This window comes from Delphinus delphis, chromosome X (genome assembly GCF_949987515.2).
Source record: "Delphinus delphis chromosome X, mDelDel1.2, whole genome shotgun sequence".
NCBI classification, from domain to species: Eukaryota; Metazoa; Chordata; class Mammalia; order Artiodactyla; family Delphinidae; genus Delphinus; species Delphinus delphis.
In genome coordinates this window covers 95,995,341-96,023,000 of record NC_082704.1, presented here as the reverse complement: position 1 = coordinate 96,023,000, position 27,660 = coordinate 95,995,341, and the positions used below count along the sequence as shown (strand labels likewise).

The window sequence follows — 27,660 nt, the reverse complement described above, 5'->3', positions numbered from 1 at the left end:
AAAGTTTATTTAGATTCAGAATATAAGTATATGAATGACATGGATCACACACTTATTGCTGCTTGTCAGATTTACGAGTAAGAATTCTGTTGTTTGAAATACAAATTGGAAATCCTTAAATCACTTTTGTGGTCCAGAACAAGAATAACATCACTTTAGGATAAGAATATCCTCAGAAACATGAAAGAACACCACGCTAAAATAGGATCAGAAGATAGCTAGGTAGCTAGATGGAGAGATAAGATAGATAAGACAGATAGAGAGCTAAAGTCAAAGTTGATCAATTCTTGGTTTGCCTTACTCCATTTAGTCTTTCTTTTGTAAATTTAAAGGATATATACTGGATTTGCTTATGGTTTTCAAGAATGTTTGAGAATACAAATTATAGCAAATGATTTGTTCATGACTCTTATTTTACACAAACATTAACTGAGCATCTGCTCTTAAGAAGTCTCTGTGCTCGTACTGGGGATGTTTAATCAAAAAAGTCCTAGCCTCTGCCCATGCAATTACAGTTTCTCAGAGAAGCTATTATTGTATGGAAAAGGGTGAGATACTCTCTACTTCAAGAAGAGCAAGTAAAAAAGCAGGGTAAAGAGAGGGTGGAGAGAACATATTCCTTAGTTTTCATTGTTAAAAGCAGAATTTTGGCTGATTGGGAGGATTTTTTCCGGCTAGAATGCTGCATATTCTCTGACATATCTTAGATGTAAAAAAAAAAAAAAAATCCCAGCTGGATTGATGGTAACGTCTGAGGTCAAGATAATCATAGTAATAACCGCCATTCCCTAGCGTCTCAATACAAGACAGGCACAGTGACAGCTGCTTTCCATACATTACATATATTCCACCAGTCCTACAAGACAGGTCTTATCAAACTCACTTCACAGTGAAGATCCTGAGGCTCATAGAGTTAGAGTTTGGTCATGTGCCAAAATTCATAAGGCTAGTAAATGACAGGGGTGGGACTAGACTCCTGGTCTAAATTACTGTAGAGCTCGTACTGGTCTACTCCTCCTACCCTGAGACACATCCTGTGTCTTTTATTTCAGTTGTTTTCTCAGTACTTCAAACTTTGTCTTAGGTGATAAAAAGAATGGCCTTGTGCTCAAACTACTGGATTGGAATACGTAGCCAGAGCAGTAAGAATACCAAAATACTTGAGAGGTATAAATAAATAAATAAATGAAAGAGACAATACTCGGTGACAGTATAAGCGTCTACATTTGCGATGTTAGATAACCTCAAAAGACTAGGGGCTCTCAAAATCATCCTCACAGTCTCTTCCCTGTAGAAAGTAAATCTATCAGAACAGAAGTGACGTGGGAATCTTCATCTGGCTGATGAGATAGAATAGATCAGTGTACTTTTTTTCCCTGACAGGCTACCACCACCTGTTCTGGGACTCCTGCCTTGTGCTACAGCTTCCCCATCTCACATTACTCCTGGGCCAGGGACCCATTCTCTGTAAGGTTTGCAGAGCGAAAACTGCTCAAGAGTTTGCAGAGATGTGGAATTTCCTAAGCAGGCTTTAATCCAAGAGATAGAAAGCAAGATGAGGGCCCCGTGTAGGAGGACTGAGGAGACCAAAGCCCAGAATATTGGGGGGTGGTCATTGGGACACCAGTCCTGTCTGCTATCAGACACAGAGGGTCTCAGGCAGACCTGTTAGGCTAACCGTACCCTCACTTATTCTTCAGGCTTCTTGGGGCCATAAGAAATTTGTCTAAGGGCAGAGTTCTCAGGTTGGTAGAGGAGAGAGTGTGAGTCTCTCACAGAAATGACAGTGATAAACCTGAATAAAGACCCAGCCAGAACAGTAGGATCCCATAAAGTCCCATCCCTTTTGGCAGCCCCTTGAGGTCCAGAACAGTCCTGGCTGCTTGTGACTAACACTTTCAACTCAGGTCGTGGGAAGGTGGGGACTCTGGGGATCAGCAGAGCCCTCAGCCTTAGATCAGCAGAGAATGGAGCCCCAGGAAGTGTGCAGAGTCATAGTGAAGACCCTGTCTGTGGACATGGGGACCACTCAGTCCACCACTGTCAGGGCTACACTTAGCCCCTCCTCTGCTGTTAGCCCTGGGAGGCATAGGCAAGAGCTGGCAGGGTCAAGTGCCCCCTGACTTCTGCCTGGAGGGTGTCAGGGAGGGGAGGACCTTGGTTTATAGGCTGGCTGTTCAGCAGAGAGTGGAATCCCAGGCGTGACAGTGTCAAAGTAAAAGTCCTGTATGAGGAGTGTGGCAACCAACTACCCCGTTACAGATACATCCTTAGAAAGTCCCGTGTCTGTAATTGGCCTGGGGAGGCAATAGACAGGGCTTTCAGACTAAGTTTATCCCTTATTGCCTGAAGGAGGATGGTTTCAGGGACTTAAAGTCCTTGGACTGATGGGGGAGGCCTCATTCAGCAGAGGAAGGGTACCCAGTTCCTAACAGGAGTCAACATGATGACAGTGACTGACAATGAAAGGATCTCTCCCAGAAAGAAGGGGACCACATAGAGCACTGTCCCTGTTGTCAGACCTGAGGCTATGTCACTTAGGCATGGTCACATGATGCGTCATACTCACTTCCTCCCAGAGCTCTCATGGAGGTAAGGAACCTCATTAAAAACCAGTGTGCTCAGTGGCTCTCCTTAGGATCTCAGGGAATTGTTCCCTGTACATTTTGTTGACAACCTTCAGCATGTCTGCCTCCATAATGGGCTCTTTTATATTTCTGCAGTAGGAATTGCCTGCCGATGCAGGGGACATGGGGTCTTGCCCCTGTCCAGGAAGATCCCACATGCCGCGGAGCGGCTGGGCCCGTGAGCCATGGCCGCTGAGCCTGCACATCCCGAGCCTGTGCTCCGCGACGGGAGAGGCCACAACAGTGAGAGGCCCGCGTACCGCCAAAAAAAAAAAAAAAAAAAGCTCATATTTTGTTTTATTTGGGGTTGTAGTCTGAGCATAGTGCATAGTATACAGTAGGTACCTTATATTTAATCAATAAAGGCCGAAAGAAAGACTATAAATAAGGGAAAGATCGTCAATTTGTGGTTTGCCTAAATCCTTCTCATGTTTCTTCTCGTAAAAGTAGAAGTCATACACCTGGATTTGCTTAGATTATTCAGGAATGTAGGATAAATTAAATTTTAATGGATTAGGCCACATGCTTACTCCTTTTTAATTTCCCAATCATTAATTGAGAATGAGCTCTTAGGAAGGCATCATACTAGTACTGTGGATGCTTCCCCCCGCCACCCCCCAGAAAAAGCCCCCAAACAACAACCACCACAAAAACAAGATCTAGCCCCTGCCCATTGAATTTTAGAGTCTAGGAGCTGCTATTATATAAAAAGATGGTGGGATGCGCTCTACGACCTAAAGAACAAGTAAAAAGTAGGGTTAAAGAGGGCAGGCAGTTGGAGCTGAAAGCACTCAAGTGTAAATGGCCTGAGGCAAGGCAGTTTGGCGCCTTAGGAAAATGCAAAGCCTTCAGTGAGAAGTAATTTTAAGTGAGGTTGCCTGGTGGGCTAGATGAGACTGTGGGAGTGGTGAGCCGGGCCAGAGCCTCAGATGGAGGGCCTCAGAGAATCCAGAATCCACTGGGCTGGCAGTCTTTACCCTGGGTTGGGGGAGCCAGAGACCTCGCCATTAAAAGCGTACTCAATTATTCTATCTTGTGTGTAATTTGGCAAATTCTAGGCAAGTTCTAGATTTTTGTTGGTAGTTAAATAAGTGGAAATAATGGTTATTTAGAAGAAAGCGTAACTGGTAGGGAAGATACTGGTCAATGACAAAAATTCTAAGGACTTTGAGTTGTTTCCAACTAGGAAAGATTCTCCCACAAGCGCATTATGTACTATATCCTCTGGTGTGGATATTACATGATTGTCCTTGCTAGGCAGCATTTTAGTTAATTGCGATTTCTTTGTCTTGCTGTTTGGTTAATGTGCTCAAGCTCACGGGGCTAGTGAAACAGCACGTAAAACAATTGATCAGCTTAAACTGGTTTTGCCTCCTTAAATAGGTTGCTGATTAATCAAACCTTGTGTTATTTTACAGAGACAGAACTGCACATCTCCAGGAAGCAACCCATGACCCCAGAATGACCCTGGAACCAAGATCTTCAGTCTGCAGAACTCAGAGAATAGAAATGTTGCCTGGAGAGCCCGTGACAATCCTTCAATTAAGGAAAATCTGGCCTCCAGCAGCATGAGTAGCTTATATGGACTAATTCAAGACTAGCCAATTAGCTTCCAAGTTTGAAATTACCCTGACCCCTTAAATTTCACCCAGACCGCTGGATTGAGGTGAGATTTGAGAGCCTTGTCTCCTGTGTTAGTCGGCCTTGCAGTAAAGCTCTTTTCTCAAAAACTGTTGCCATAGTGTTGGCTTCTGTGCACACAGGGCAGTGAGCCCTTGTTCAGTAAGTTTTGGCAACCCAGGTGAGATTTAGGTCTTGTGACTGTCTGCCTGAGGCACTGTAGCCCCTGGCAGAGTGTGGGCCCTCAGCACCAACCTTGCGTAGCCACCTAGACTGAATTTGTCTAGAAGGTCGGCTCTTGGGTTCCTGCTTCCCCGCCATGGCACTCCAGGCTCCTCGGGCTACTTTCACTTTTGAGAAAAGAAACAGCTCCTGGATCAGACGTCTTTTGGGTGAGTAACCTTGTTAAAATGTGCCTGTACCTAAATTGTCTAATAATCTCATCGGAATTGTGGGTTAGAGTCCTGCCTGGGGGAGTTTTTTTTGCTCGGGATAGAGTCCAGGTTAGAGTCCTAAGGCTAGGATCGTGGGCTAGAGTTCCACCCTAAGAGAGACAGTACAAAAGGTTACAGCTGCTGAGGTACTCAAAGGATTGGGTTAAAGTCCCAGGCCTTTGGATTTGTTTGCCTATGTTTGTTTAGGTCTGACTGTTATATCTGTTAGGATTGGCTAATGGGAGTTGGCTATTGGATGACTGTGGCAAAACTTTATTAAACCTGATTGATATTAATGAGGGTCCTCTGACTCAGGAGATAAAAGACCTTGCTCCTGGACTGGAAACCTTGCCTTACAGGGTGATAGGGTTTTTCACCCATGCCTAAGATGATTGCCCAGAGGTGGTGTTACACGTGTATATTCCTTTTTTGTTTTTTTGTTGCTTTATTGGAGAATAGTTGATTTACAATGTTGTGTTAGTTTCAGGTGTACAGCAAAGTGAGTCAGTTATACATATACATATATTCGTTCATTTTCAGATTCTTTTCTCATACAGATTATCACAGAATATTGAGCAGAGTCCCCTGTGCTATTCAGTAGGTCCTCGTTGGTTATCTGTCTTATATATAGTAGTGTGTATGTTAATCCCAAGCTCCTGATTTATCCATTCCCCCCTGCCCCACGTTTCCCCTTTGGTAACCATAAGTTTGTTTTCGATATCTGTAAGTCTTTTTCTGTTTTGTAAGTAAGTTCATTTGTGTCATTTTTAAAAATTAGATTCCACATATGAGTGATATATGATATTTGTCTTTCTGTCTGACTTATTTCACTTAGTGTGATAATCTCTAGGTTCGTCCACGTTGCTGCAGATGGCATTCTTTCTTTCTTTTTTTTATGACTGAGTAATATTCCGTTTTATATATGTACCACGTAGTTTTTATCCATTCCTCTGTCGATGGACATTTAGGTTGCTTCCATGTCTTGGCTATTGCAAATAGTGCTGCAGTGAACATTGGGGTGCGTGTACCTTTGCAAATTATGGTTTTCTTTGGATATGTGCACAGGAGTGGGATTGCTGGATCACATGGTATTTTTTATTTTATTTTATTGGAGTATAGTTGATTTACAATGTGTTAGTTTTAGGTGTACAGCAAAGTGATTCAGTCACACATATACGTATATTCGTTCATTTTCAGATTCTTTTCTCATACAGATTATCACAGAATATTGAGCAGAGTCCCCTGTGCTATACAGTAGGTCCTCGTTGGTTATCTGTCTTATATATAGTAGTGGGCGTGTTAATCCCAAGCTCCTGATTTATCCATTCCCCCCCGCCCCACGTTTCCCCTTTGGTAACCATAAGTTTGTTTTCGATATCTGTAAGTCTTTTTCTGTTTTGTAAATAAGTTCATTTGTGTCATTTTGTTTTTCAACACATTTTTTTAACATCTTTATTGGAGTATAATTGCTTTACAATGGTGTATTAGTTTCTGCTTTATAACAAAGTGAACCAGCTATACATATACATATAGCCCCATATCTCTTCCCTCTTGCATGTCCCCTACATTGGCAGGCAGATTCTTAACCACTGCACCACCAGGGAAGTCCTGGAATAAAGTGTTTATCTCAAAAGGCAGTGTGATAGTATTGGCTTCTATGCATGTCAGGCAGTGAGCCCTTGCTGGGTAACACTAGTAAATGACAGGCCTGGGACTAGACTCCTGGTCTGAATTCCTCTAGATCTCACACTGTTATACTCCTCTTGGCCTAAAGCAGAGCTTGTATTCCTTGACACTCAAATGTATCTTGGGATAAAGATAAGGACTGTGTGGCTAAAGAACGGGATTGGAATCTATCCAAAGCATTGAAGAATACCTCAGTAAATGCCAGTTAGGAATAAGAAGGAGGAACAGGAATAAGGAGAAGAAACAGATGCTGCTCAGTGACAATAGGATCATCTCTATATGCAGTGTCACATAACCTCAATCAGGGGAAGCACAAAACCATCCTGGACAGCTCCTTTCCTTTAGAAGTATGCGTATATCTCAGACACTGTGGGTTGGGCGAATATTGCAATAAAGTAAATCGCACGAAATTTTGGGTTTCCCAGTGCTTATAAAAGTTGTTAATCCTATTGTACACTTACTAGACAGTGTCTAAAAGAAATGTACACATCTTAATTTAAAAATACAAAACAGTGGGCTTCCCTGGTGGCGCAGTGGTTGAGAGTCCGCCTGCCAATGCAGGGGACACGGGTTTGTGCCCCGGTCCGGGAAGATCCCACATGCCACGGAGCGGCTGGGCCCGTGAGCCATGGCCACTGAGCCTGCGTGTCCGGAGCCTGTGCTCTGCAATGGGAGAGGCCACAACAGTGAGAGTCCCGCGTACCGCAAAAAACAAACAAACAAAAAAACAAAAAGCAAAAACAGTTACAAGAATAACAAAGATAACTGAGCAGAGAACCATAAGAAAATAATGAAAAAGTTTAAAATATTTCAAGAATTAACAAAATGTGGCACAGGGACCCCACGTGAACACATGGTGTTGGGAAAACGGCACCCATTCACATGTTCAATGCACGGTAACCACAAACTTACAATTCATAATAAAACAGAATATCTGTGAAGCATGATTAAGTGAAATACGATAAAAAGAGGTATGCCTATAAATCAATTAAAACAAGTCACAGAAGAGGCTAATTCTGGCTATTGAAAAGGACAGATTAGCATTATTTTTCTCTGGGAGCCCACCCCTGTCCTGGACCTGCTGCCTTATGTTGCATTTTCCCCATCTCACGTCAAGTCTGGGACATGAAACTACAAGGTTTGCATTAGGCACGCTGCTCAAGAGTTTGCAGGGATGTGGCATTCCCCAGGAACCTTTTACTCCAAGAGATCGACAAAAGGAACACCCCCCCCCCCCCGAAATGAGTGAGGACCGGAGAGACAACCACGCCAAAATATAGGTCATTCAGAGACCTGCCCAAACGTGCTCTCAGACCTAGAATGCCCAGGCAGGGCATCCTCTCTTATAAGTCTCATAGTTTTCAGTGAGGTCAAAGTCTTGGTCTAAGAAGAACAGCCTCAGTTCAGTAGAGGGAGAAGCTCAGGTTGGAGGGTCAGGGAGGATCCGGTCCCGGGACTGGCCAGGAGTATGGTGGGGTCCCTGAGTGAGGAAAGAGGTATCACTAGACCCACAAATGAGGGGGCTTTACAGACCCCTGCCCCCATTCTTAACCACGAGAGGCCCCAGGCAGAGCCATAGGGATGAGAAGCCTCCTCATTTCTGTCTGTATGGTCTCGGCGAGGGAAGGGCTTTGTCTATCAGGATCAGGTCCCAGTTCTGCAAGGGAAGGGGTCTTGGCCATAACCAGACAAACCAGGGTCAAGGTAAGGACCTCAGTGCTAATGAGAGCGTCTCTCTCCCAAGGAGGGAGGCTCACAGGGTGGCGCCCTTCTTGTCAGGCAGAGATGGTCAGAGCAACGCCCTGCCTTCCCCACTAGGGACTCGGGGAGGTGAGGGCTTTGTTTGGAGGCTGAAGGACTCGGGACCACAGAGGGAGGGGTCACGGGCTCTAATAGATGGCCCGGAGAGACCCGCGAGGGAGGATCATGGGATGGCTGACCTCTGAACTCCGGGATCCCATAAAGCCCTGCGCGCCCCGTCAGCCGTTGGAACCCCGCACGAGGCAGCCGCAGCCGGTAGTGGCTCCCACACTTCCGCTCCGGGGGCGGAGCCGGACGGTTGTTCACGGCGTTTGTTCGGCCAAGGGCGGATTCCCAGGACTGCTCTGCAGTCAAGGTGAGGACCTGAATGCGGACTCAAGGGATCCTTCCCCCCTCCCATAACAAAGGTTACCCCCACAAATCCCGCCTCTGTGATCGAAAGTGGAAGGTTCCTGAAAAACTGTTAGTCTGAGTTCTGCCTGGAAATTCTCAAGGGGGCAAGCCTTAATCTAAGAGAATTTCCTGATTCTGCAAATCAAGGAAACCTAGGCCCTAACTGAAGTCAAGGTGGCGGGTGGGGTGGGGGCCGGGGGTGGGGCGGGGCCTGAGCGCTAATGAGGGAGTAGAGATGGCAACAAAGCTGCACCCATGCACTCAGTTCCCGGAGCCTCCAGGCCGGGGTGGTCATATATAGCAGGCCCAGACTTCCCCCCACCCCCAGGAGCTCAAGGAGGTGAAACTTGTGGGCACAGTTCAGTAAAGGGAGGAGTCCCAGGCTCTGACAGATTCCAAGATGGGCACCCTGTATGTAGGACCTAGGGACCACCGGCTCCAAACACTGGAGTACCACAGACCCCCGCCCCTGCTGTCAGCTGTCAGAGACCCTGAGTAGTTGTGGCCGGATGTGAGTCATCCTGACTTCGGCTTCAGAGGTTCCAGGAAGTGAGAACTTTCATCTGAGGGCCACGCCTCCGGCAGCCAAGAGAAAATTTCCAGTACTGGTCTGGAGTCAAGGTGAAGACTTTGAGTGGGGAGTGAGAGGTGCCACTCAGCCCATAACAAACTGCACTAAGTCTCGCTGCTGCTGTAGGCCCTGGGAAGCCCCAACAGAGCCATCAAACTGAGTTCTGCCTGAGATGTCTCCGGGCTGGGAGGGCCTAGGTCTAGGGAGTAACTCCATCTTGCAGATGGAGGATACCTAGGTCCTAACTGAGGTGAAGGTGAGGGCCCTAAATACTGATGAGGTGGCCTCTCCCCATTTAGGGGTGGCATCACAAAGCAGCACCCCTACACTTGTGGGAGGCTCCAGCCAGGGGTAGTCATATATGTAGGACCCTGACTTCCCCCTCTAGGGACTCAGGGAATTGAGGGCTTTGCTCTGAGGCTGGACTACCCAGGTTATTGGTGGGAGGAGTCCTAAGTCCTACACAGAGTTCGGGTCAGAGACCTGAGTGAGGACTAAGGTGAACACCGACTCTAAAATGTAGGGTCTCATAAATTCTGCACGTGTTCTGAGTAGAAACCAAGAGTATCTGTCAAGATGAAGCACTCTTCTCATTTGTCTGGAGAGTTCAGAGATGTGAGGGTGTTGGACTAATTGAATAGCCTCAATTCTGCAGAGGGAAGAAACCCAGGGCTTTATAGGAGTCAGGGTGAGGACCCTGAAAGAACAGTGATGATACCACTCACCCACAAACAGAGGAGACAACAGGGAGTGCCCCCCTCCTTGCTTGTAGTGCTGGGTAGCCCAGGTATGGAAGTCAGGTGTATGTGAGCCCTCCTTTATTTCTTTTTTTTTTAAATATCTTTATTGGGGTATAATTACTTTACAATGGTGTGTTAGTTTCTGCTTTATAACGAAGTGAATCAGTTATACATATACATATGTTCCCATATCTCTTCCCTCTTGCGTCTCCCTCCCTCCCAACCTCCCTATCCCACCCCTCCAGGCGGTCACAAAGCACTGAGCGGATATCCCTGTGCTATGTGGCTGCTTCCCACCAGCTATCTACCTTACGTTTGGTAGTGTATATATGTCCATGCCTCTCTCTCGCTATGTCACAGCTCACCCTTCCCCCTCCCCATATCCTCAAGTCCGTGCTCCAGTAGGTCTGTGTCTTTATTCCTGTCTTACCCCTAGGTTCTTCATGACATTTTTTTTCTTAAATTCCATATACATGTGTTAGCATACGGTATTTGTCTTTTTCTTTCTGACTTACTTCACTCTGTATGACAGACTCTAGGTCTATCCACCTCATTACAAATAGCTCAATTGCATTTCTTTTTATGGCTGAGTAATATTCCATTGTATATATGTGCCACATCTTCTTTATCCATTCATCCGATGATGGGCACTTAGGTTGTTTCCATCTCTGGGCTATTGTAAATAGAGCTGCAATGAACATTTTGGTACATGAGTCTTTTTGAATTTTGGTTTTCTCAGGGTATATGCCCAGTAGTGGGATTGCTGGGTCATATGGTAGTTCTATTTGTAGTTTTTTAAGGAACCTCCATACTGTTCTCCATAGTGGCTGAACCAATTCACATTCCCACCAGCAGTGCAGGAGTGTTGCCGTTTCTCCACACCCTCTCCAGCATTTATTGTTTCTAGATTTTTTGATGATGGCCATTCTGACTGGTGTGAGATGATATCTCATTGTAGTTTTGATTTGCATTTCTCTAATGATTAATGATGTTGAGCATTCTTTCATGTGTTCGTTGGCAATCTGTATATCTTCTTTGGAGAAATGTCTATTTAGGTCTTCTGCCCATTTTTGGATTGGGTTGTTTGTTTTTTTGTTATTGAGCTGCATGAGCTGCTTGTAAATTTTGGAAATTAAGCCTTTGTCAGTTGCTTCATTTGCAAATACTTTCTCCCATTCTGAGGGTTGTCTTCTGGTCTTGTTTATGGTTTCCTTTGCTGCGCGAAAGCTTTGAAGTTTCATTAGGTCCCGTTTGTTTATTTTTGTTTTTATTTCCATTTCTCTAGGAGGCAGATCAAAAAGGATCTTGCTGTGATTTATGTCATAGAGTGTCCTGCCTGTGTTTTCCTCTAAGAGTTTGATAGTTTCTGGCCTTACATTTAGGTCTTTAATCCATTTTGAGCTTATTTTTGTGTATGGTGTTAGGGAATGATCTAATCTCATACTTTTATATGTACCTGTCCAGTTTTCCCAGCACCATTTATTGAAGAGGCTGTCCTTTCTCCACTGTACATTCCTGCCTCCTTTATCAAAGATAAGGTGACCATATGTGCATGGGTTTATCTCTGGGCTTTCTATCCTGTTCCATTGATGTATCTTTCTGTTTTTGTGCCAGTACCATACTGTCTTGATTACTGTAGCTTTGTAGTATAGTCTGAAGTCAGGGAGCCTGATTCCTCTAGCTCCGTTTTTCGTTCTCAAGATTGCTTTGGCTGTTTGGGGTCTTTTGTGTTTCCATACAAATTGTGAAATTTTTTGTTCTAGTTCTGTGAAAAATGCCAGTGGTAGTTGGGTAGGGATTGCATTGAATCTGTAGATTGCTTTGGGTAGTAGAGTCATTTTCACAATGTTGATTCTTCCAATCCAAGAACATGGTATATCTCTCCATCTATTTGTATCATCTTTAATTTCTCTCATCAGTGTCTTATAATTTTCTGAATACAGGTCTTGTGTCTCTTTATGTAGGTTTATTCCTAGATATTTTATTCTTTTTGTTGCAATGGTAAATGGGAGTGTTTTCTTGATTTCACTTTCAGATTTTTCATCATTAGTGTATAGGAATGCCAAAGATTTCTGTGCATTAATTTTGTATCCTGCAACTTTACCAAATTCATTGATTATCTCTAGCAGTTTTCTGGTAGCATCTTTAGGATTCTCTATGTATAGTATCATGTCATCTGCAAACAGTGACAGCTTTACTTCTTCTTTTCCAATTTGGATTCCTTTTATTTCCTTTTCTTCTCTGTGGCTAAAACTTCCAAAATTATATTGAATAAGAGTGGTGAGTGTGGGGAACCTTGTCTTTTTCCTGATCTTAGTGGAAATGCTTTCAGTTTTTCACCATTGAGGATGATGTTGGCTGTGGGTTTGTCATATATGGCCTTTATTATGTTGAGGAAAGTTCCCTCTATGCCTACTTTCTGCAGGGTTTTTATCATAAATGGGTGTTGAATTATGTCAAAAGCTTTCTCTGCATTTATTGAGATGATCATATAGTTTTTCTCCTTCAATTTGTTAATATGGTTTATCACATTGATTGATTTGCGTATATTGCAGAATCCTTGCATTCCTTGAATAAACCCCCCTTGGTCATGGTGTGTGATCCTTTTAATGTGCTGTTGGATTCTGTTTGCTAGTATTTTGTTGAGGATTTTTGCATCTAGGTTCATCAGTGATATTGGCCTGTAGTTTTCTTTCTTTGTGACATCCTTGTCTGGTTTTGGTATCAAGGTGATGGTGGCTTCGTAAAATGATTTTGGGACTGTTCCTCCCTCTGCTATATTTTGAAAGAGTTTGAGAAGGATAGGTGTTAGCTCTTCTCTAAATGTTTGATAGAATTCGCCTGTGAAGCCCTCTGGTCCTGGGCTTTTGTTTGTTGGAAGATTTTTAATCATAGTTTCAATTTCACTGCTTGTGATTCGTCTGTTCATATTTTCTATTTCTTCCTGATTCAGTCTTGGCAGGTTGTGCATTTCTAAGAATTTGTCCATTTCTTCCAGGTTGTCCATTTTATTGGCATAGAGTTGCTTGTAGTAATCGCTCATGACCTTCTGTATTTCTGCAGTGTCAGTTGTTATTTCTCCTTTTTCATTTCTAATTCTGTTGATTTGAGTCTTCTCCCTTTTTTTCTTGATGAGTCCGGCTAATGGTTTAACAATTTTGTTTATCTTCTCAAAGAACCAGCTTTTAGTTTTATTGATCTTTGCTATTGTTTCCTTCATTTCTTTTTCATTTATTTCTGATCTGATTTTTATGATTTCTTTCCTTCTGATAACTTTGCGGTTTCTTTTTCTTCTTTTTGTAATTGCTTTAGGTGCAAGGTTAGGTTGTTTATTTGAGTTGTTTCCTGTTTCTTAAGGGGGCTTGTATTGCTATAAACTTCCCTCTTAGAACTGCTTTTGCTGCATCCCATAGGTTTTGGGTCGTCGTGTCTCCATTGTCATTTGTTTCTAGGTATTTTTTTATTTCCTCTTTGATTTCTTCAGTGATCACCTTGTTATTAAGTAGTGTATTGTTTAGCCTCCATGTGTTTGTATTTTTTACAGATCTTTTCCTGTAATTGATATCTAGTCTCATGGTGTTGTGGTTGGAAAAGATACTTGATACAATTTCAATTTTCTTAAATTTATCAAGGCTTGGTTTGTGACCCAGGATATGATCTATCCTGGAGAATGTTCCATGAGCATTTGAGAAAAATGTGTATTCTGTTGTTTTTGGATGGAGTGTCCTATTAATATCAATTAAGTCCATCTTGTTTAATGTATCATTTAAAGCTTGTGTTTCCTTATTTATTTTCATTTTGGATGATCTGTCCATGGGTGAAAGTGGGGTGTTTAAGTCCCCTACTATGAATGTGTTACTGTCAATTTCCTCTTTTAAGGCTGTTAGTATTTGCCTTATGTATTGAGGTGCTCTTATGTTGGGTGCATAAATATTTACAATTGTTACATCTTCTTCTTAGATCGATCCCTTGATCATTATGTAGTGTCCTTCTTTGTCTCTTCTAATAGTCTTTATTTTAAAGTCTATTTTGTCTGATATGAGAATTGCTACTCCAGCTTTCTTTTGGTTTCCATTTGCATGGAATATCTTTTTCCATCCCCTTACTTTCAGTCTGTATGTGTCTCTAGGTCTGAAGTGGGTCTCTTGTAGACAGCATATATATGGTTCTTGTTTTTGTATCCATTTAGCCAATAAGTGTCTTTTGGTGGGAGCACTTAGTCCATTTACATTTAAGGTAATTATCGATATGTATGTTTTTATTCCCATTTTCTGAATTGTTTTGGGCTCATTATTGTAGGTCTTTTCCTTCTCTTGTGTTTCTTGCCTAGAGAAGTTTCTTTAGCATTTATGTAAAGCTGGTTTGGTGGTGCTGAACTCTCTCAGCTTTTGCGTGTCTGTAAAAGTTTTAATTTCTCCATCTAATCTGAATGAGATCCTTGCTGGGTAGAGTAATCTTGGTTGCAGGTTTTTCTCCTTCATCACTTTCAGTATGTACTGCCACTCCCTTCTGGCTTACAGAGTTTCTGCTGAGAGATCAGCTGTTAACCTTATGGGGATTACCTTGTGTATTATTTGTTGTTTTTCCCTTGCTGCTTTTAATATGCTTTCTTTGTATTTAATTTTTGACAGTTTGATTAATATGTGTCTTGGCGTATTTCTCCTTGGATTTATCCTGTATGGGACTCTCTGTGCTTCCTGGACTTGATTAACTATTTCCTTTCCCATATTAGGGAAGTTTTCAACTATAATCTCTTCAAATATTTTCTCAGTCCCTTTCTTTTTCTCTTCTTCTTCTGGAACCCCTATAATTCGAATGTTGGTGCATTTAATGTTGTCTGAGAGGTCTCTGAGAGTGTCCTCAGTTCTTTTCTTTCTTTTTTCTTCATTCTGCTCTGCAGTAGTTATTTCCACTATTTTATCTTCCAGGTCACTTATCCGTTCTTCTGCCTCAGTTATTCTGCTATTGATCCCATCTAGAGTCTTTTTCATTTCATTTATTGTGTTGTTCATCATTGTTTGTTTCATCTTTAGTTCTTCTAGGTCCTTGTTAAATGTTTCTTGCATTTTGTCCATTCTATTTCCAAGATTTTGGATCATCCTTAGTATCATTATTGTGAATTCTTTTTCAGGTAGACTGCCTATTTCCTCTTCACTTGTTCGGTCTGGTGCATTTTTATCTTGCTCCTTCATCTGCCGTGTGTTTTTCTGTCTTCTCATTTTGCTTATCTTGCTGTGTTTGGGGTCTCCTTTTTGCAGGCTGCAGGTTCGTAGTTCCTGTTGTTTTTGATGTCTGTCCCCAGTGGCTAAGGTTGGTTCATTGGGTTGTGTAGCCTTCCTGATGGAGGAGACTAGTGCCTCTGTTATGGTGGATGAGGCTGGAGCTTGTCTTTCTGGTGGGCAGGTCCACGTCTGGTGGTGTGTTTTGGGGTGTCTTTGGCCTTATTATGATTTTAGGCAGCCTCTCTGCCAGTGGGTGGGCTTGTGTACCTTTTTTGCTAGTTGTTTGGCATAGGGTGTCCAGCACTGTAGCTTGCTGGTCGTTGAGTGAAGCTGGGTGCTGTTGTTGAGATGGAGATCTCTGGGAGATTTTCCCTGTTTGATATTATGTGGAACCTGGAGTTCTCTTGTTGACCAGTGTCCTGAAGTTGGCTCTCCCACCTCAGAGGCACAGCACTGACTCCTGGCCGCAGCACCAAGAGCCTTTCATCCGCACGGCTCCTCAGTTTGGGATGATTTGTTGTCTATTCAGGTATTCCACAGATGCGGGGTACATCAAGTTGATTGTGGAGATTTAATCTGCTGTTCCTGAGGCTGCTGGGAGAGATTTCCCTTTCTCTTCTTTGTTTCCACAGCTCCCGGGTTTCCCCTCCTTTATTTCTGATGGTATCAGATTGGTGAGAGCCAAGGCAAGGACCCTGAATGAGGACTGAGGACCCCAAGGAGCCCAGGACAGAGTCCCATAGAGCTGTCAGCTGTGGGTGCTCCCTGGCAGGGGTGCTAGGCTGAGGTGCCCCTTCACTTCTTCTTAAGGTATCCCAGGAAGATGAGGATCTGGGTCTGAGGTATAAATTTAGAGCAGCACGGAGGAGGGGGCCCAGGCCCTGCCCAAAGTTGATATGATGGTCCTGCATATGAACTGAGGGGACCCCAATGCTCCAGAGTAGAGGGGGCTCCACAAGGACTAGATAATTGCCCACTGCTGCTCTCAGCCCCAATAAGCACCAGGCAGGGCTGGCAGGCTGCAGCCTGAGGCTCACTTTAATTATTTCCACAGGGTTCTTAGAGGATAGGACAGGGTGATCAGAACAGGAGTCCTGTGTGTTCGTAGAGCAGGGCCCACATGGAAACCTGAAGAGCGGCCCTCTTAAAGGCAGGGTGGTACCTCCCTGCTGTAGGCACTCACTCCCTCTCATCCTCTCGCATCTCTGCCAGATCACCCCGCTGTCCTACCTGCGCTCCTGCCTTTTGTCCCTGACCACAGTCACCATGCCTCGGGGGCGGAAGAGTAAGCTCCGCACCCGTGAGAGACGCTGCCAGGCCCAAAGTGGGACCCAGGGTCTGACGGGTGCTCAGGCCACTGCAGCTGAGGAGGAAGCCGCCTCGTCTTCATGTCCTTCTCTTGGGGTTACTACTCGGAGAAAGCCGGGTGCTAAGTCACGTAGCACTCGCAAGAGTCCTCAGAGGGCCCTAGCCACCACCACTAATCCTGCAGGTGTTTCTCCCGCAAGATCAAACAAAGGAGCCAAAGGCCAAATGAAGAAAAAGCACAATTCCTCTCAGGCCCCCGTCTCCGCCGTGCGGTCTCGAAAAGGCCCTCTAAGGAGGACAGCGAGTGTGTTGGTGCAGTTCCTGGTGCACATGTATAAAATGAAAAAGCCTGTTAGGAAAGCACATATGCTGAAGTTTATCGCTAAGAAGTACCAAAATCGATTCCCTGAGATCCTCAGAAGAGCTTCCTTCAGCATGGAGATGCTATTTGGTGTTGACTTAAAGGAGGTCGACCGTACCAAGCATACTTATACCTTTGTCAGCAAAATGGCTCTCCCCAACGATGGGACCATGAGCCGTGGCAGCGGGTTACCCAAGACCGGTCTCCTGATGTACATTCTGGCTGTGATCCTCATGAAGGGCAACTGCGCCACAGAGGAGAATATCTGGGAATTCCTGAATAAGATGAGAGTCTATGCTGGGAAGAGGCACTTCATATTTGGGGAGCCCAAGAAGCTTATCACCCAAGATTGGGTGAAGCTGAAGTATTTGGAATACCGGCAAGTGGCCAACAGTGATCCAGCGCGCTACGAGTTCCTGTGGGGCCCGAGAGCACATGCCGAAACCAGCAAGATGAAAGTCCTGGAGTTCCTGGCCAAGGTCAATCACACCGTCCCCAGTGCCTTCCAGTCTTGGTATGAAGAGGCTTTGAAAGATGAGGAAGAGAGAGCCCAAGCCAGTGGATGTTCCAGTGTTCTGTCCAGCTCCTCCCACACAGAATCTGAGGCAAATTCTGCACTTTGTGGCTGAAGAGAGCATTCAATATTTCAAGTAGTGTAGGGCTGGGTGTGACAGAGGGAACACTGTATAATACCTTCGTGTTCCTGTTCTGTATGGGGAATTTGGAAATACGTCTTTGTTTTTTGCTGTTTTTCAAACGTTACTCCTAAATGAAATTTTATTTAGCGTTAGAATGTAAGTTTATGAATTACATCAGTCATACTTACTGTTGTTTATCAGGTTTAAGAATAAGAGTTTTGCTGTTTTGTAAAACATATTGGGAAAACTTCCATCCTATTTAGTAATTTGGTGGAAGATAACATGGCATTGCAATATGCAATTCCTTGAAAATGTGAAAAAGTTAAGTATAGTATAGTATAGTGTATGTAGTATAGTATAGAAAAAGTAAGATGGTCAATATTTGGTTTACTAATTCCTTTTACTCTGTTTTATAAAATTAGAAATAACAGTATGTGCTTGGCTCATTCAAAAATGTAGAATTAAATCATAATAAATTAGACCTCATGCTCACAGGCTCGTTTATTCCCCAAACATGAATTGAGTATCTGCTCTTAGAAGGCTCCTTGCTAGTACTGTGAGAGCTGAGAAGAAGGAGACCTAGCCACTGACCATAAAATTATAGAGCCGAGAAGCAGCTATCATATAAAGAAAATGGTGATGTATACTCTAAGACCAAAAGGTCAAATGAAAAGGCAGGATAAGAAAGGAGAAGGGGTGGTTTCACATGATAGCAGTCGAATGTAAATTCCCTGATGCAAGGCAGTGGTGGGCCTTGGGAAAAATGTAGGTCCTTCAGTGGGAGGTAATTATAAGTTAGGTGCGTGGTGGGCTAGATGAGACTGATAATTTTGAGCAGGGGCCAGATCCTCAGATGGTGGGCCGTACAGTTGAAAGACAAAGCCTGGAATGGGAAACTGCCCGTAGCAGTTACAGGCACACTTCATTTTGTTGTGCTTTGCTTTATTGTATTTCACAGATAGTGCTTTTTCTTTTCTTTCTTTAACAAATTGAAGGTTTGTGTCAACCTTGCTTCCAGCAAGTCTTTCAGTGCCATTTTTCCAACAACGTATTCTCACTTCATGTCTCTGTGTCACATTTTGGTAATTCTCACAATATTTCACACCTTCCACCAGCAAAAAGATGGACTCGCTGAAGGCTCAGATGATGGTTAGCATTTTTTAGCAAAAATGTATTTTTTAATTAAGGTATGTACATTGTTCCTTGACATAATACTATTGCACGCTTAATAGACTGCAGTATAGTGTAAACATAAATTTTGTAAGAGCACTGGGAAACCAAAAAATCCTTGTGACTCACTTTATTGTGCTATTCACTTTATTTTGGGGGTCTGGAACCAAACCTGCAATATCTTCGAGGTCTCCTTTTACTTTGGGGTTGTGGGTAAATCAGAGAGAAATCACCTGAGGCAGGAATAGAATGTGTCCTGTGCTCTTGTCCCAGTGCAGGTGAACACTATGCAAATTAGATGTTTTATTCACGCTGTCATGTCTCCAGGGAGTTTCTGAGAAATAAGGGTGGTACTCCCCTGAGGGGTGGGGGTGCCCAGAAGCCACTGGTCTGGCACTCTTTGCCCTAGTTGGGGGAACCAGAGCCCACTCCACGAAAAAAATCATTCAAATTAAGTTATCTTGATTGTAATTTGGCAAACTCTAGGCAAGGAATAGATATTCGTGGGTGGTTAAATGAATGAAAGTGGGAGTGGTTTATAAAGAAGGGCAACTGAGGGGGAGGTAAGTTTTAGGTCCGTGAAACATTTTAGAGCTTCGTGTTGCATCTACTGAGGAAGTCTACCTCATGTTGACCTTGAATGACATACTCTAACAGGGAAATACTAGTTTTCCTTGCTAAGCAGGATTTTGCCTGATAGGGGTTTCTTTGCCCTAGAGCCCTGCTTATTCTCTGGCATCTCCTGGATTGAAAGTTAAATCTCAGTGTAGTGGGTTGAAACTCCAGGGGACAAATTAACCATAGTAAGAACTGGCATCCTTGAAAGTCTCAGTACTGGCCAGGCAATGGGCCAGGCACTTCACAGGCATTATATAAATTCTATCAGTCCCCAAGGCAGAGCTTCTCAAAGCCATTTCACAGATGAAAAGACCGAGGCTCACAGAGTTTGGTAATGTGTTCAATTTCACACAGCTGTTAAGTGACAGTGTTGGAACTAGACTCCTGGCCTAACTAAGTCTGACGCCCACACTTTTCCATTCCTCCCAGCCCGAGGCCAACTTTGTGTTCCTTAATTCACCTTACTTCTCACTCACTACAAAATATATCTCAGGTGATAAAAAGGAGGACTCTGTGCCCAAAACACTGGATGGGAATACATAAGCACAGCAATAATCGTCTCAAAATAGTTGAAAAGGGTGAAGAAAGCAGAGGAAGATATTTAGTGACAGTATGATCATCTATATATCCAAAGTCAGATAACCTCAAAAGATCTGGGGCTCAGAAAATCATGCTGGACAGCCCTTCGCATTTGGAAGTTAAATCTATTCAAAGAGAAGTTACATAAAAGGCTAAGTCTTGCTGGTAAAGAGAAGGGAAAAACCAATGTATTTTTTTTCTTTGACAGCACATCCATCCTGCCTTGTGTTACAACTTCCCTACTTCACATCACTCCTGGGACGGAGACCCAGTCTCTGAAGGGTTTGCAATAGGGAAACCAGTCAAGAGTTTGCAGGGATGGGCCCTTTCCCAGGAAGCCTTTAATCAAGAAACAGGAGCCACGATGAAGGGCCCCTTACGGGTGGCCTGGGGAGAGCAACATGCCAGGCAAAGTTGTCAGCCTGAGCATGCCCTCACTTACTCTTCAGAGTTCTCAGGGACTTGTGAGTCCTACCTAGGAGGATGAGCTCAGGTCAGTAGAGGGAGGAGTCCCAGTCTCTGCCACATGTGGTGGTAAGGACCCTGAATGAGGAATGAAGGAAGCACACCCGCCACCCCCGAACAGTGTGTCCCATGGACTCCTGACCCTGCCGTCAGCCCTCAGAGTCCCCAGACAGCCTTGTCAAGATGTGGCTGAACCTGATTTCCACGTAAGAGGTTGAGAAAGTGAAGACTTTGGCCTGAGGTTGGCCAACTCAGGTCAGTAGAGATAGGATTTCCAAGGTGCGCCAGGAGGAAGGTGAGCACCCTGAAGAGTTCAGGGCCCACCAAACCCATATCAGCGGAGACCTCACAGAATCCTCCCTGTTGCCGTGACAGATCCTGGTGTAAATGTCAGGAAGAGACGGCCTCATATCCTTCTCGGGGATCACAGAAAAGTGCGGAACTTGGTTTGAGGGGGAGGTCCCAGGGCAGCAGAGGGGGGAATCTTAGGCCTTCACGTGAGTCAGATTTAGGGTACTGAGTTAGAACCCTGAGTGGGATCACCATCATATGGTCTCAACCTGCCTGATACAGTTGTCACTCATGGCATGGCAGGTGTGGCCAAGTAAGGCCACCCTCACCTCCTCCTATTGGATCTCAGGGAAATAAGAGCCTTTCTCTGAAGAAATGTCCTCAGGTCGAGAAAGAGGGGAGCCTCAGGCCCTGCCAGGAGTCAAATCAAGGAAACTGAGTGAGGACTGAGAGGCCCACCCACTCTTGCATAGAGGGGAAAACTGGCCCTGCACCTGCACTCAAGACTTAAATCCCCAGGGAAGGGTGTGAGGCTGAGCAACAACCACCACCCCCCATCAGTTTTTTTTTTAGTTCACTTTATTTTTTTTTAAAGCAGTTTTAGGTTCACAACAAAATAGAGCAGAAAGTACAAGGAGTTCCCATGTACCCTCTTCCCCGACACAGCTCACACCTCCCCCACTATCAACATCCCCCATCAGAGTGGGCCGTTTGCTACGATCTATGAAGCTACATTGACACATCATTAGCACACAAAGTCCAGAGTTACATTAGGCTTCATTCTTGGTGGTGTACACTGTGTGGGTTCCGACGAACGTATGATGACTTGTATCTACCATTATAGTGTCATACAGAGTAATTTCACTACCCTAAAAATTCTCTGTGCTCTATTCATCCCTCCCTGCCCCCAACCCCTGGCAACCACTGGTCTTTTTGCTTTTTCTATAGTTTTGCCTTTTTCCAGGATGTCATGTAGTTGGAATCACGCAGCATGTAGCCTTTTAAGATTAGTTTCTTTCACTTAGTAGTACACATCTAAGGTTCCTCCATGTCTTTTCATGGTTTGATATTTATTTCTAGCACTGAACAGTATTCCATTATTTATCCATTTACCTGCTGAAGGACACCTTTGTTGCTTTTAAGTTTTGGCAGTTATGAGTAAAGCTGCTATAAACATCGGTGTGCAGGTTTTTGTGTGGATGTAAGTTTCCAACTCATTTTGGTAAATACCAAGGAGCATGATTACTAGATTGTATGGTAAGGGTATGTTTAGTTGTTTTTTTTTAAAAAAAAACAATTTATTGAGGTAGGATGGACATACAAAAACCGTACGTATTTAATGTATACAAATTGATGAGTTCGGAGATAAGTATCCACTTGTGAAACTATCAGTCACCACAGTTTATGCCATAAACATATCTATGACCTCCAAATGTTTCCTCCCACCCTTTTTATTTTGTGTGTGTGATAAGAACACTTACCATAAGATTTAACCTGTTAGAAAGTGTACAATGGCAGGTGTGTATAGTATTCTTAACTGTAAACTCTATGCTGTATAGTAGATCCCTAGGATTTACCTTGCATAACTGAAACTTTGTAACTTTTGATTAAAACCTTCTCATTTTCCCCATCTCCATAGCCCCTGGCAACCACCACTCTACTCTCTGCTTCTCTGACTTTGACTATTTTAGATTCCTCATATAAATGACATCATGTAGTATTTGTCCTTCTGTGTCTGGCTTATTTCACTGGAACATAATGTTCTCTAGATTTATTCACGCTGTCATAGCTGGAGAAGTTTTAGCTTCTTTTTAAAGCTGAATGATATTCCATTGTATGTATACTTTATACTTTATCCATTCATCCATCGGTGGACATTTAGGTTGCTTCCATAGCTTGGCTATTAGGAATAATGCTGCAATGAACATGGGAATGCAGATATCTCTTCAAGGTCCTGATTTCAATTCCTTTGGATAGTAGTGGGATTGCCGATAATATCATATGTTATTTTTGATTTTTTTTTTTTTTTTTTTTTTTGCGGTATGCGGGCCTCTCACTGCTGCGGCCTCTCCCGCTGCGGAGCACAGGCTCCGGATGCGCAGGCTCAGCGGCCATGGCTCACGGGCCTAGCCGCTCCGCGGCACATGGGATCCTCCTGGACCCGGGCACGAAGCCACGTCCCCCGCATCGGCAGGCGGACTCTCAACCACTGCACCACCAGGGAAGCCCTATTTTTGATTTTTTGAGGAGCCTCCATACTGTTTCCCATAGTGGCTGGACCAATTTACATTCCCACCAACAGTATAGAATATGTTTAGTTTACTGAGAAGCTTGCAAACTGGCTTCCAAAGTGGCTATACCATTTGCATCACCACCAACAATGAAAGCGTTCTTGTTGAATCCCATCCTCACCAGCATTTGGTGCTGTCAGTCCTCTGGATTTTGGCACGTAGTGGTTTCTGGTTGTAATTTTAATTTGCAGTTCCCTAATGGTACATGATGGTGAGCATCTTTTCATATGCTTGTTTGCCATCTGTATATCTTCCTTAGTGAGGTATCTGTTCATATCTTTTGTCCATTTTTTTAATCGGGTTGTTAGTTTCCTTCTTATTGAATTTTAAGAGTTCTTTGTATATTTTGGATAAAAGCCTTCATCAGATCTGTCTTTTGCAAATATTTCCTCTGAGACTGTAGCTCATCTTCTTGTTCTCTTGATGGTGTATTTTTGCAGATTAGAAGTTTAAGGGAATGAAATCTAGCTTATCAATTATTTCTTTCATGGATCCCCATCGCATTTTTTATGAGTTCTGGAAGGAGGTGAGATCCTTGGTCTGAAGGTCCAGCCCCCAGTCAGCAAAAGGAAGAGTCCATGACCCTGTGCGGTATCCAAGTGAGGACTCCAAATGATGACTTAGGATCTAACAAGCTCAGGACAGAGAGGTACCCACAGAGCTTTAACTACTGGGTTCCCCCTGATAAGAGTGGTGGGCTGAGGTGCCCCTCTCACTTCCTTCTTGTGGGTCCTGGAGAGCTTTGGGGTGTCACCTTTAGAGTAACAGAGAGGGGAGTTTCCAGGCCTTGCCAAGAGCTGTCATGATAATCCTGAAGCTAAACATAGAAGACCCCCTACACTGAAAAACACAAGTGGACCCACTATCAACCATGCTGTCACCCTAGTCAGTAAAACACAGGGCAGGCAGGCTGCAGCCTAAGGCTCACCGTTTCTCCACTGGGTTCTCAGGGACAGGTTGACCAGGAGAACAAGAGCCCTGCAGAGTCCTAGGGCAGTGCCCTCAAGGAAACCTGCAGAGATGGACTTGGTTAAAGCTTACGTGGAATGTCCCTGCTGAAGGTCCTCACATCATCTCATTCCCCCTCCTCCTCCCTCCTCCGAGTGCGGGCATCACCCACACTCCCGCCTGCTGTTCCTGATCACACTCATCATTCCCTAGGGTCACAAGAGTAAACTCAGTGCTCGTGAGAAATGCCAGCATGCCCGGGGTGAGACCCAGGATCTCCAGGGTGCTCAAACCACTGAGCAGGGAAGAGTCCCCCTTCTCTTCCTCTCCTGTTTTGGGGATGTTTCCTTGGACTCCCCGGTGGCTGGCATTCCTAGGAGCCTCAGAGATCCACATCCACCATCGTTACTTCTCAGCTATTTCATGCACAATGTCCGAAAAAGATGTCAAGAGCCAAGATGAGAAAGTGCACGTCGCTCTAAAGCCTCAGCCTCCACTGAGAGCTTACAGAAGGACCTTCTAGCCATGAAGGCAGGGATGTTGATGCAATTCCTACTGCAGAAATATAAAAGAACCCATCATGAAGGTAGACATGCTGAAGGTTGTCAACAAAATGTACAGGGAACAATTCCCTGAGATCCTAAGGAGAGCCACTGAGCACATGGAACTGGTCTGCGGCCTTGACTTGAAGGAAGTCAAGCCGGGTGGTGATTCCTATGCCCTTGTCAGCAAGCTAGATCTCACCGATGATGGCCGTCGGAGCAGTGGCGGGCGGTTTCGGAAGAATGGGCCCCTGATACCCGTCCTCGGTGTGATCTTCTTGCATGGCGACCGCGCCTCTGAGGAGGAGATCTGGGAATTCCTGAATGTTTTGGGTGTTTTTGATGGAAAGAGGCACTTCATCTTGGTGGAGCCCAGGAAGCTTATCACAGAAGATTTGGTGCAGGAAAATACCTAGTGTATCATCAGATGCGTGACAGCGATCAAGAGCCCAAGCTGAAAGCAGCAAAATGAAAGTCCTGGAGTTTTTGGCCAAGGTCGATGATAGGGTCCCCACTGCCTTCCCATCCTGGTATGAAGAGGCTTTGAGAGATGAGGGAGAGAGAGCCCGAGCCAGGGCTGCAGCCAGGGCTGGCACTACTGCCACAGCCAGTGCACATTCCAGGGCCACATCCAGTCGCTCCTGTCACCCCTAGTGAGGTAGAGGCCGATTCGTCACTTTGTGGTTGGAAAAGCCTGTTAACCAGTGTTCCTGATATGCATAAATTCCTGTTGGCTTATTTTTTTTGGTAATTTTCAAGTGATTTTCTTTTCAAAAGAAAGTTTATTTAGATTCAGAACATAAGCTTATGAATGACATGGGCACACACTTATTGCTCTTTATCAGATTTAGAAGTAAGAATTTTGTTTTTTGAAATACAAATTGAAAATTTTTAAATCATCTATGTGATCCAGAACAAGACTGCATGGAATTGGAATAGGGATATCCTTGGTAATGTGAAAGAACTCCACAGTAAAATAGGATAAGAAGATAGAGAAAACAAATTAAAGTTGTTCACTTATGGGTTTGGCGTACTCCATTCAGTCTTTCTTTTCCAAAATTTAAAAGATATACACCTTTTAAAGTTAGGAAAAGATATATACCTTTTGCATTTAGGATGTGCTTAAATTATTCAAGAAAATATGATTTTATGGGACTGTAAATTGATGCAGCCACTATGGAAAACAGTATAGAGGTTCATGAAAAAATTGAAAATAGAACTACCGTGTGATCCAGCAATTCCACTCCTGGAAATTTATCTGAAGGAAAAGAAAACAACAACTTTTTTGAAAAGATATCTGCACAACCCCCCCATATTCATTTATTTACCATAACCAAGACATGAAAACAACGTAAGTGTTCATTAATGGATAAAGAAAATGTGATACACACACACTCACACACACAGTCATACTCTCACTCTCCCTCGGATATTATTCAGCCATTTAAAAAAAAAGGAAATCCTCCCATTTGCAATAACACAGAGGGACAAAGACAAATACTATATGATCTCACTTATATGTGGAAATTAAAAAAAAAAAAAACACCCAGAGAACAGATTGGTGGTTGCCACAGGTGTGGGGTGGAGGATGGATGAAATGGGTGTAAATGGCCAAACGGTACAAACCATTTACAAAATAAAGAAGTCCTGGGGATGTAATGTGCAGCATGGTGACTATAGTTAATAATACTGTATTGTATATTTGAAAGTTGTTAAGAGAGTAGATCTTTTTTAATTGAGGTATAGTTGATGTACAATATTTCATAAGTTTCATGTATACAACAGAGTGATTCACAATTTTTAAAGATTATATTCCATTTACAGTTATTATAAAATATTGGCTATATACCCTTTGTTGTACAATATATCCTTGTAGCTTATTTATTATTTTTTTATTTTAATTTTATTTTTTTGCGGTACGCCAGCCTCTCACTGTTGTGGCCTCTCCCGTTGTGGAGCACAGGCTCTGGACGCGCAGGCTCAGTGGCCATGGCTCACGGGCCCAGCCGCTCTGCGGCTGTGGGATCTTCCCAGACCGGGGCACGAACCTGTGTCCCCTGCATCGGCAGGCGGACTCTGAACCACTGCGCCACCAGAGAAGCCCGCTTATTTATTTTATACATAGTATTTTGTATCTCTTAATCCCCTATCCTTCCCCTGCCCCTCCCCCTTCCCTCTTCCCACTGGTAACCACTAGTTTGTTCTCTATATCTGTGAGTCTTTCATATTTCCCTAGTTTGCTTTATTTTTGACATCCTTCATATAAGTGGTATTATACAGTCTTTTTCTTCCTCTATCTCACTTATTTCACTTAGCATAATACCCTCCAACTCCATCCATGTTGTTGCAGAATGGCAAAAGTTCGTTCTTTTTTTGTGGCTGACTAGTATTCCATTGTGTGTGTGTGTGTGTGTGTGTGCACGTGTGTGTGTGTATGAAGAAGATGTGGTATATACATCTTGGCAATTGTCAGTAATGTTGCTATGAACATTGGGGTGCGTGCATCTTTTCGAATTAGTGTTTTTTTCCTTTTTTAACAGTAATTTAAAGTTTATTCTGGCTATAATGCAGGTTATTCTGACTTTAAGGTAGCATACCTGGCATACTTCTGAGTCCGTTCCTGAGAAATTCTTTTGTACTTCTCTCTCTCTGTTTTATAGATTCATGCAGTCTATGGCACTGGGGGGGGGGGGTCATCTGGGTTTGGATCATATAGCAGTGAACAAATGGATGAAAGAACGTTAGAAACAATTAAAGGAGGAGACCACTGTGATCTTAGAATATTGAGACAAATGCTGCCATTAGTGTTAATGTCTGAATGATAAATTCTTGTTGCAAATGCAACCTTAGGTAGTTTGAAGGGGTAGTCTGTAGGAAAATGAATTGTCAAAAGGAATACACCACCTTGATATGGGTTTTCATTAGCTTCCATAATTGTGGCTTGCCAATGAAACATATTATCCCCAGCTGGACCTGCAGAGCAGCGTGCTGGAGGGTCACGGGCCAAATCACTAAGTTCCTTATTAATCCCTTTCAGCACCATAGTCTGTGCTTTTCCTCTGGCCCCTCACAGTCCTGGTGTGTGCTCAAAGATCCGGTCAAAACTCTTGATTATCTGGGCGGCTGGGAAGGACTGTCTCTTTATCCTATCCTGGCTCTGCCAGACACAGGCACCTTCTTACTAAACAGAGAGGTTGGACTGGGAGGGTGGGGTCAGAGGCATGTAGACGAAGCTGGGGGGAAGGGTAGATGAGCGGTGGAAACCCTCAGGCTCAGAGAACCATCGAGAACCTGAAGGAGACCATCCAACTTAGTGAGGGGGTGGGGTTGTTGTTTTTTGTTTGTTCGTTTGTTTCTTTTGGATACATACCCAGGAGTGGAATTGCTGGGTCATA

General features: G+C 43.8%; 2 protein-coding genes and 2 pseudogenes across 2 annotated transcripts in view; 3 read left to right on the top strand and 1 right to left on the bottom strand.

Annotated features, from left to right (window-relative positions):
• CFAP47 (cilia and flagella associated protein 47) overlaps positions 1 to 27,660 on the top strand; it is a 505,984-nt gene that overhangs the window by 34,374 nt on the left and 443,950 nt on the right.
• LOC132417962 (melanoma-associated antigen B3-like) lies at positions 16,321 to 17,352 on the top strand. Its single transcript, XM_060001844.1, has one exon. The coding sequence runs from the start codon at positions 16,321 to 16,323 to the stop codon at positions 17,350 to 17,352; it is 1,032 nt and encodes a 343-aa protein (XP_059857827.1).
• On the top strand, positions 20,093 to 24,919 carry LOC132418687 (melanoma-associated antigen B4-like; annotated as a pseudogene).
• On the bottom strand, positions 26,937 to 27,308 carry LOC132417966 (ubiquitin-conjugating enzyme E2 D3 pseudogene; annotated as a pseudogene).

What these genes read in the sequence shown, in the direction of transcription:
- LOC132417962 (XM_060001844.1), top strand. Translation starts at nt 16,321, where the DNA reads ATGCCTCGGGGGCGGAAGAGTAAGCTCCGCACCCGTGAGAGACGCTGC.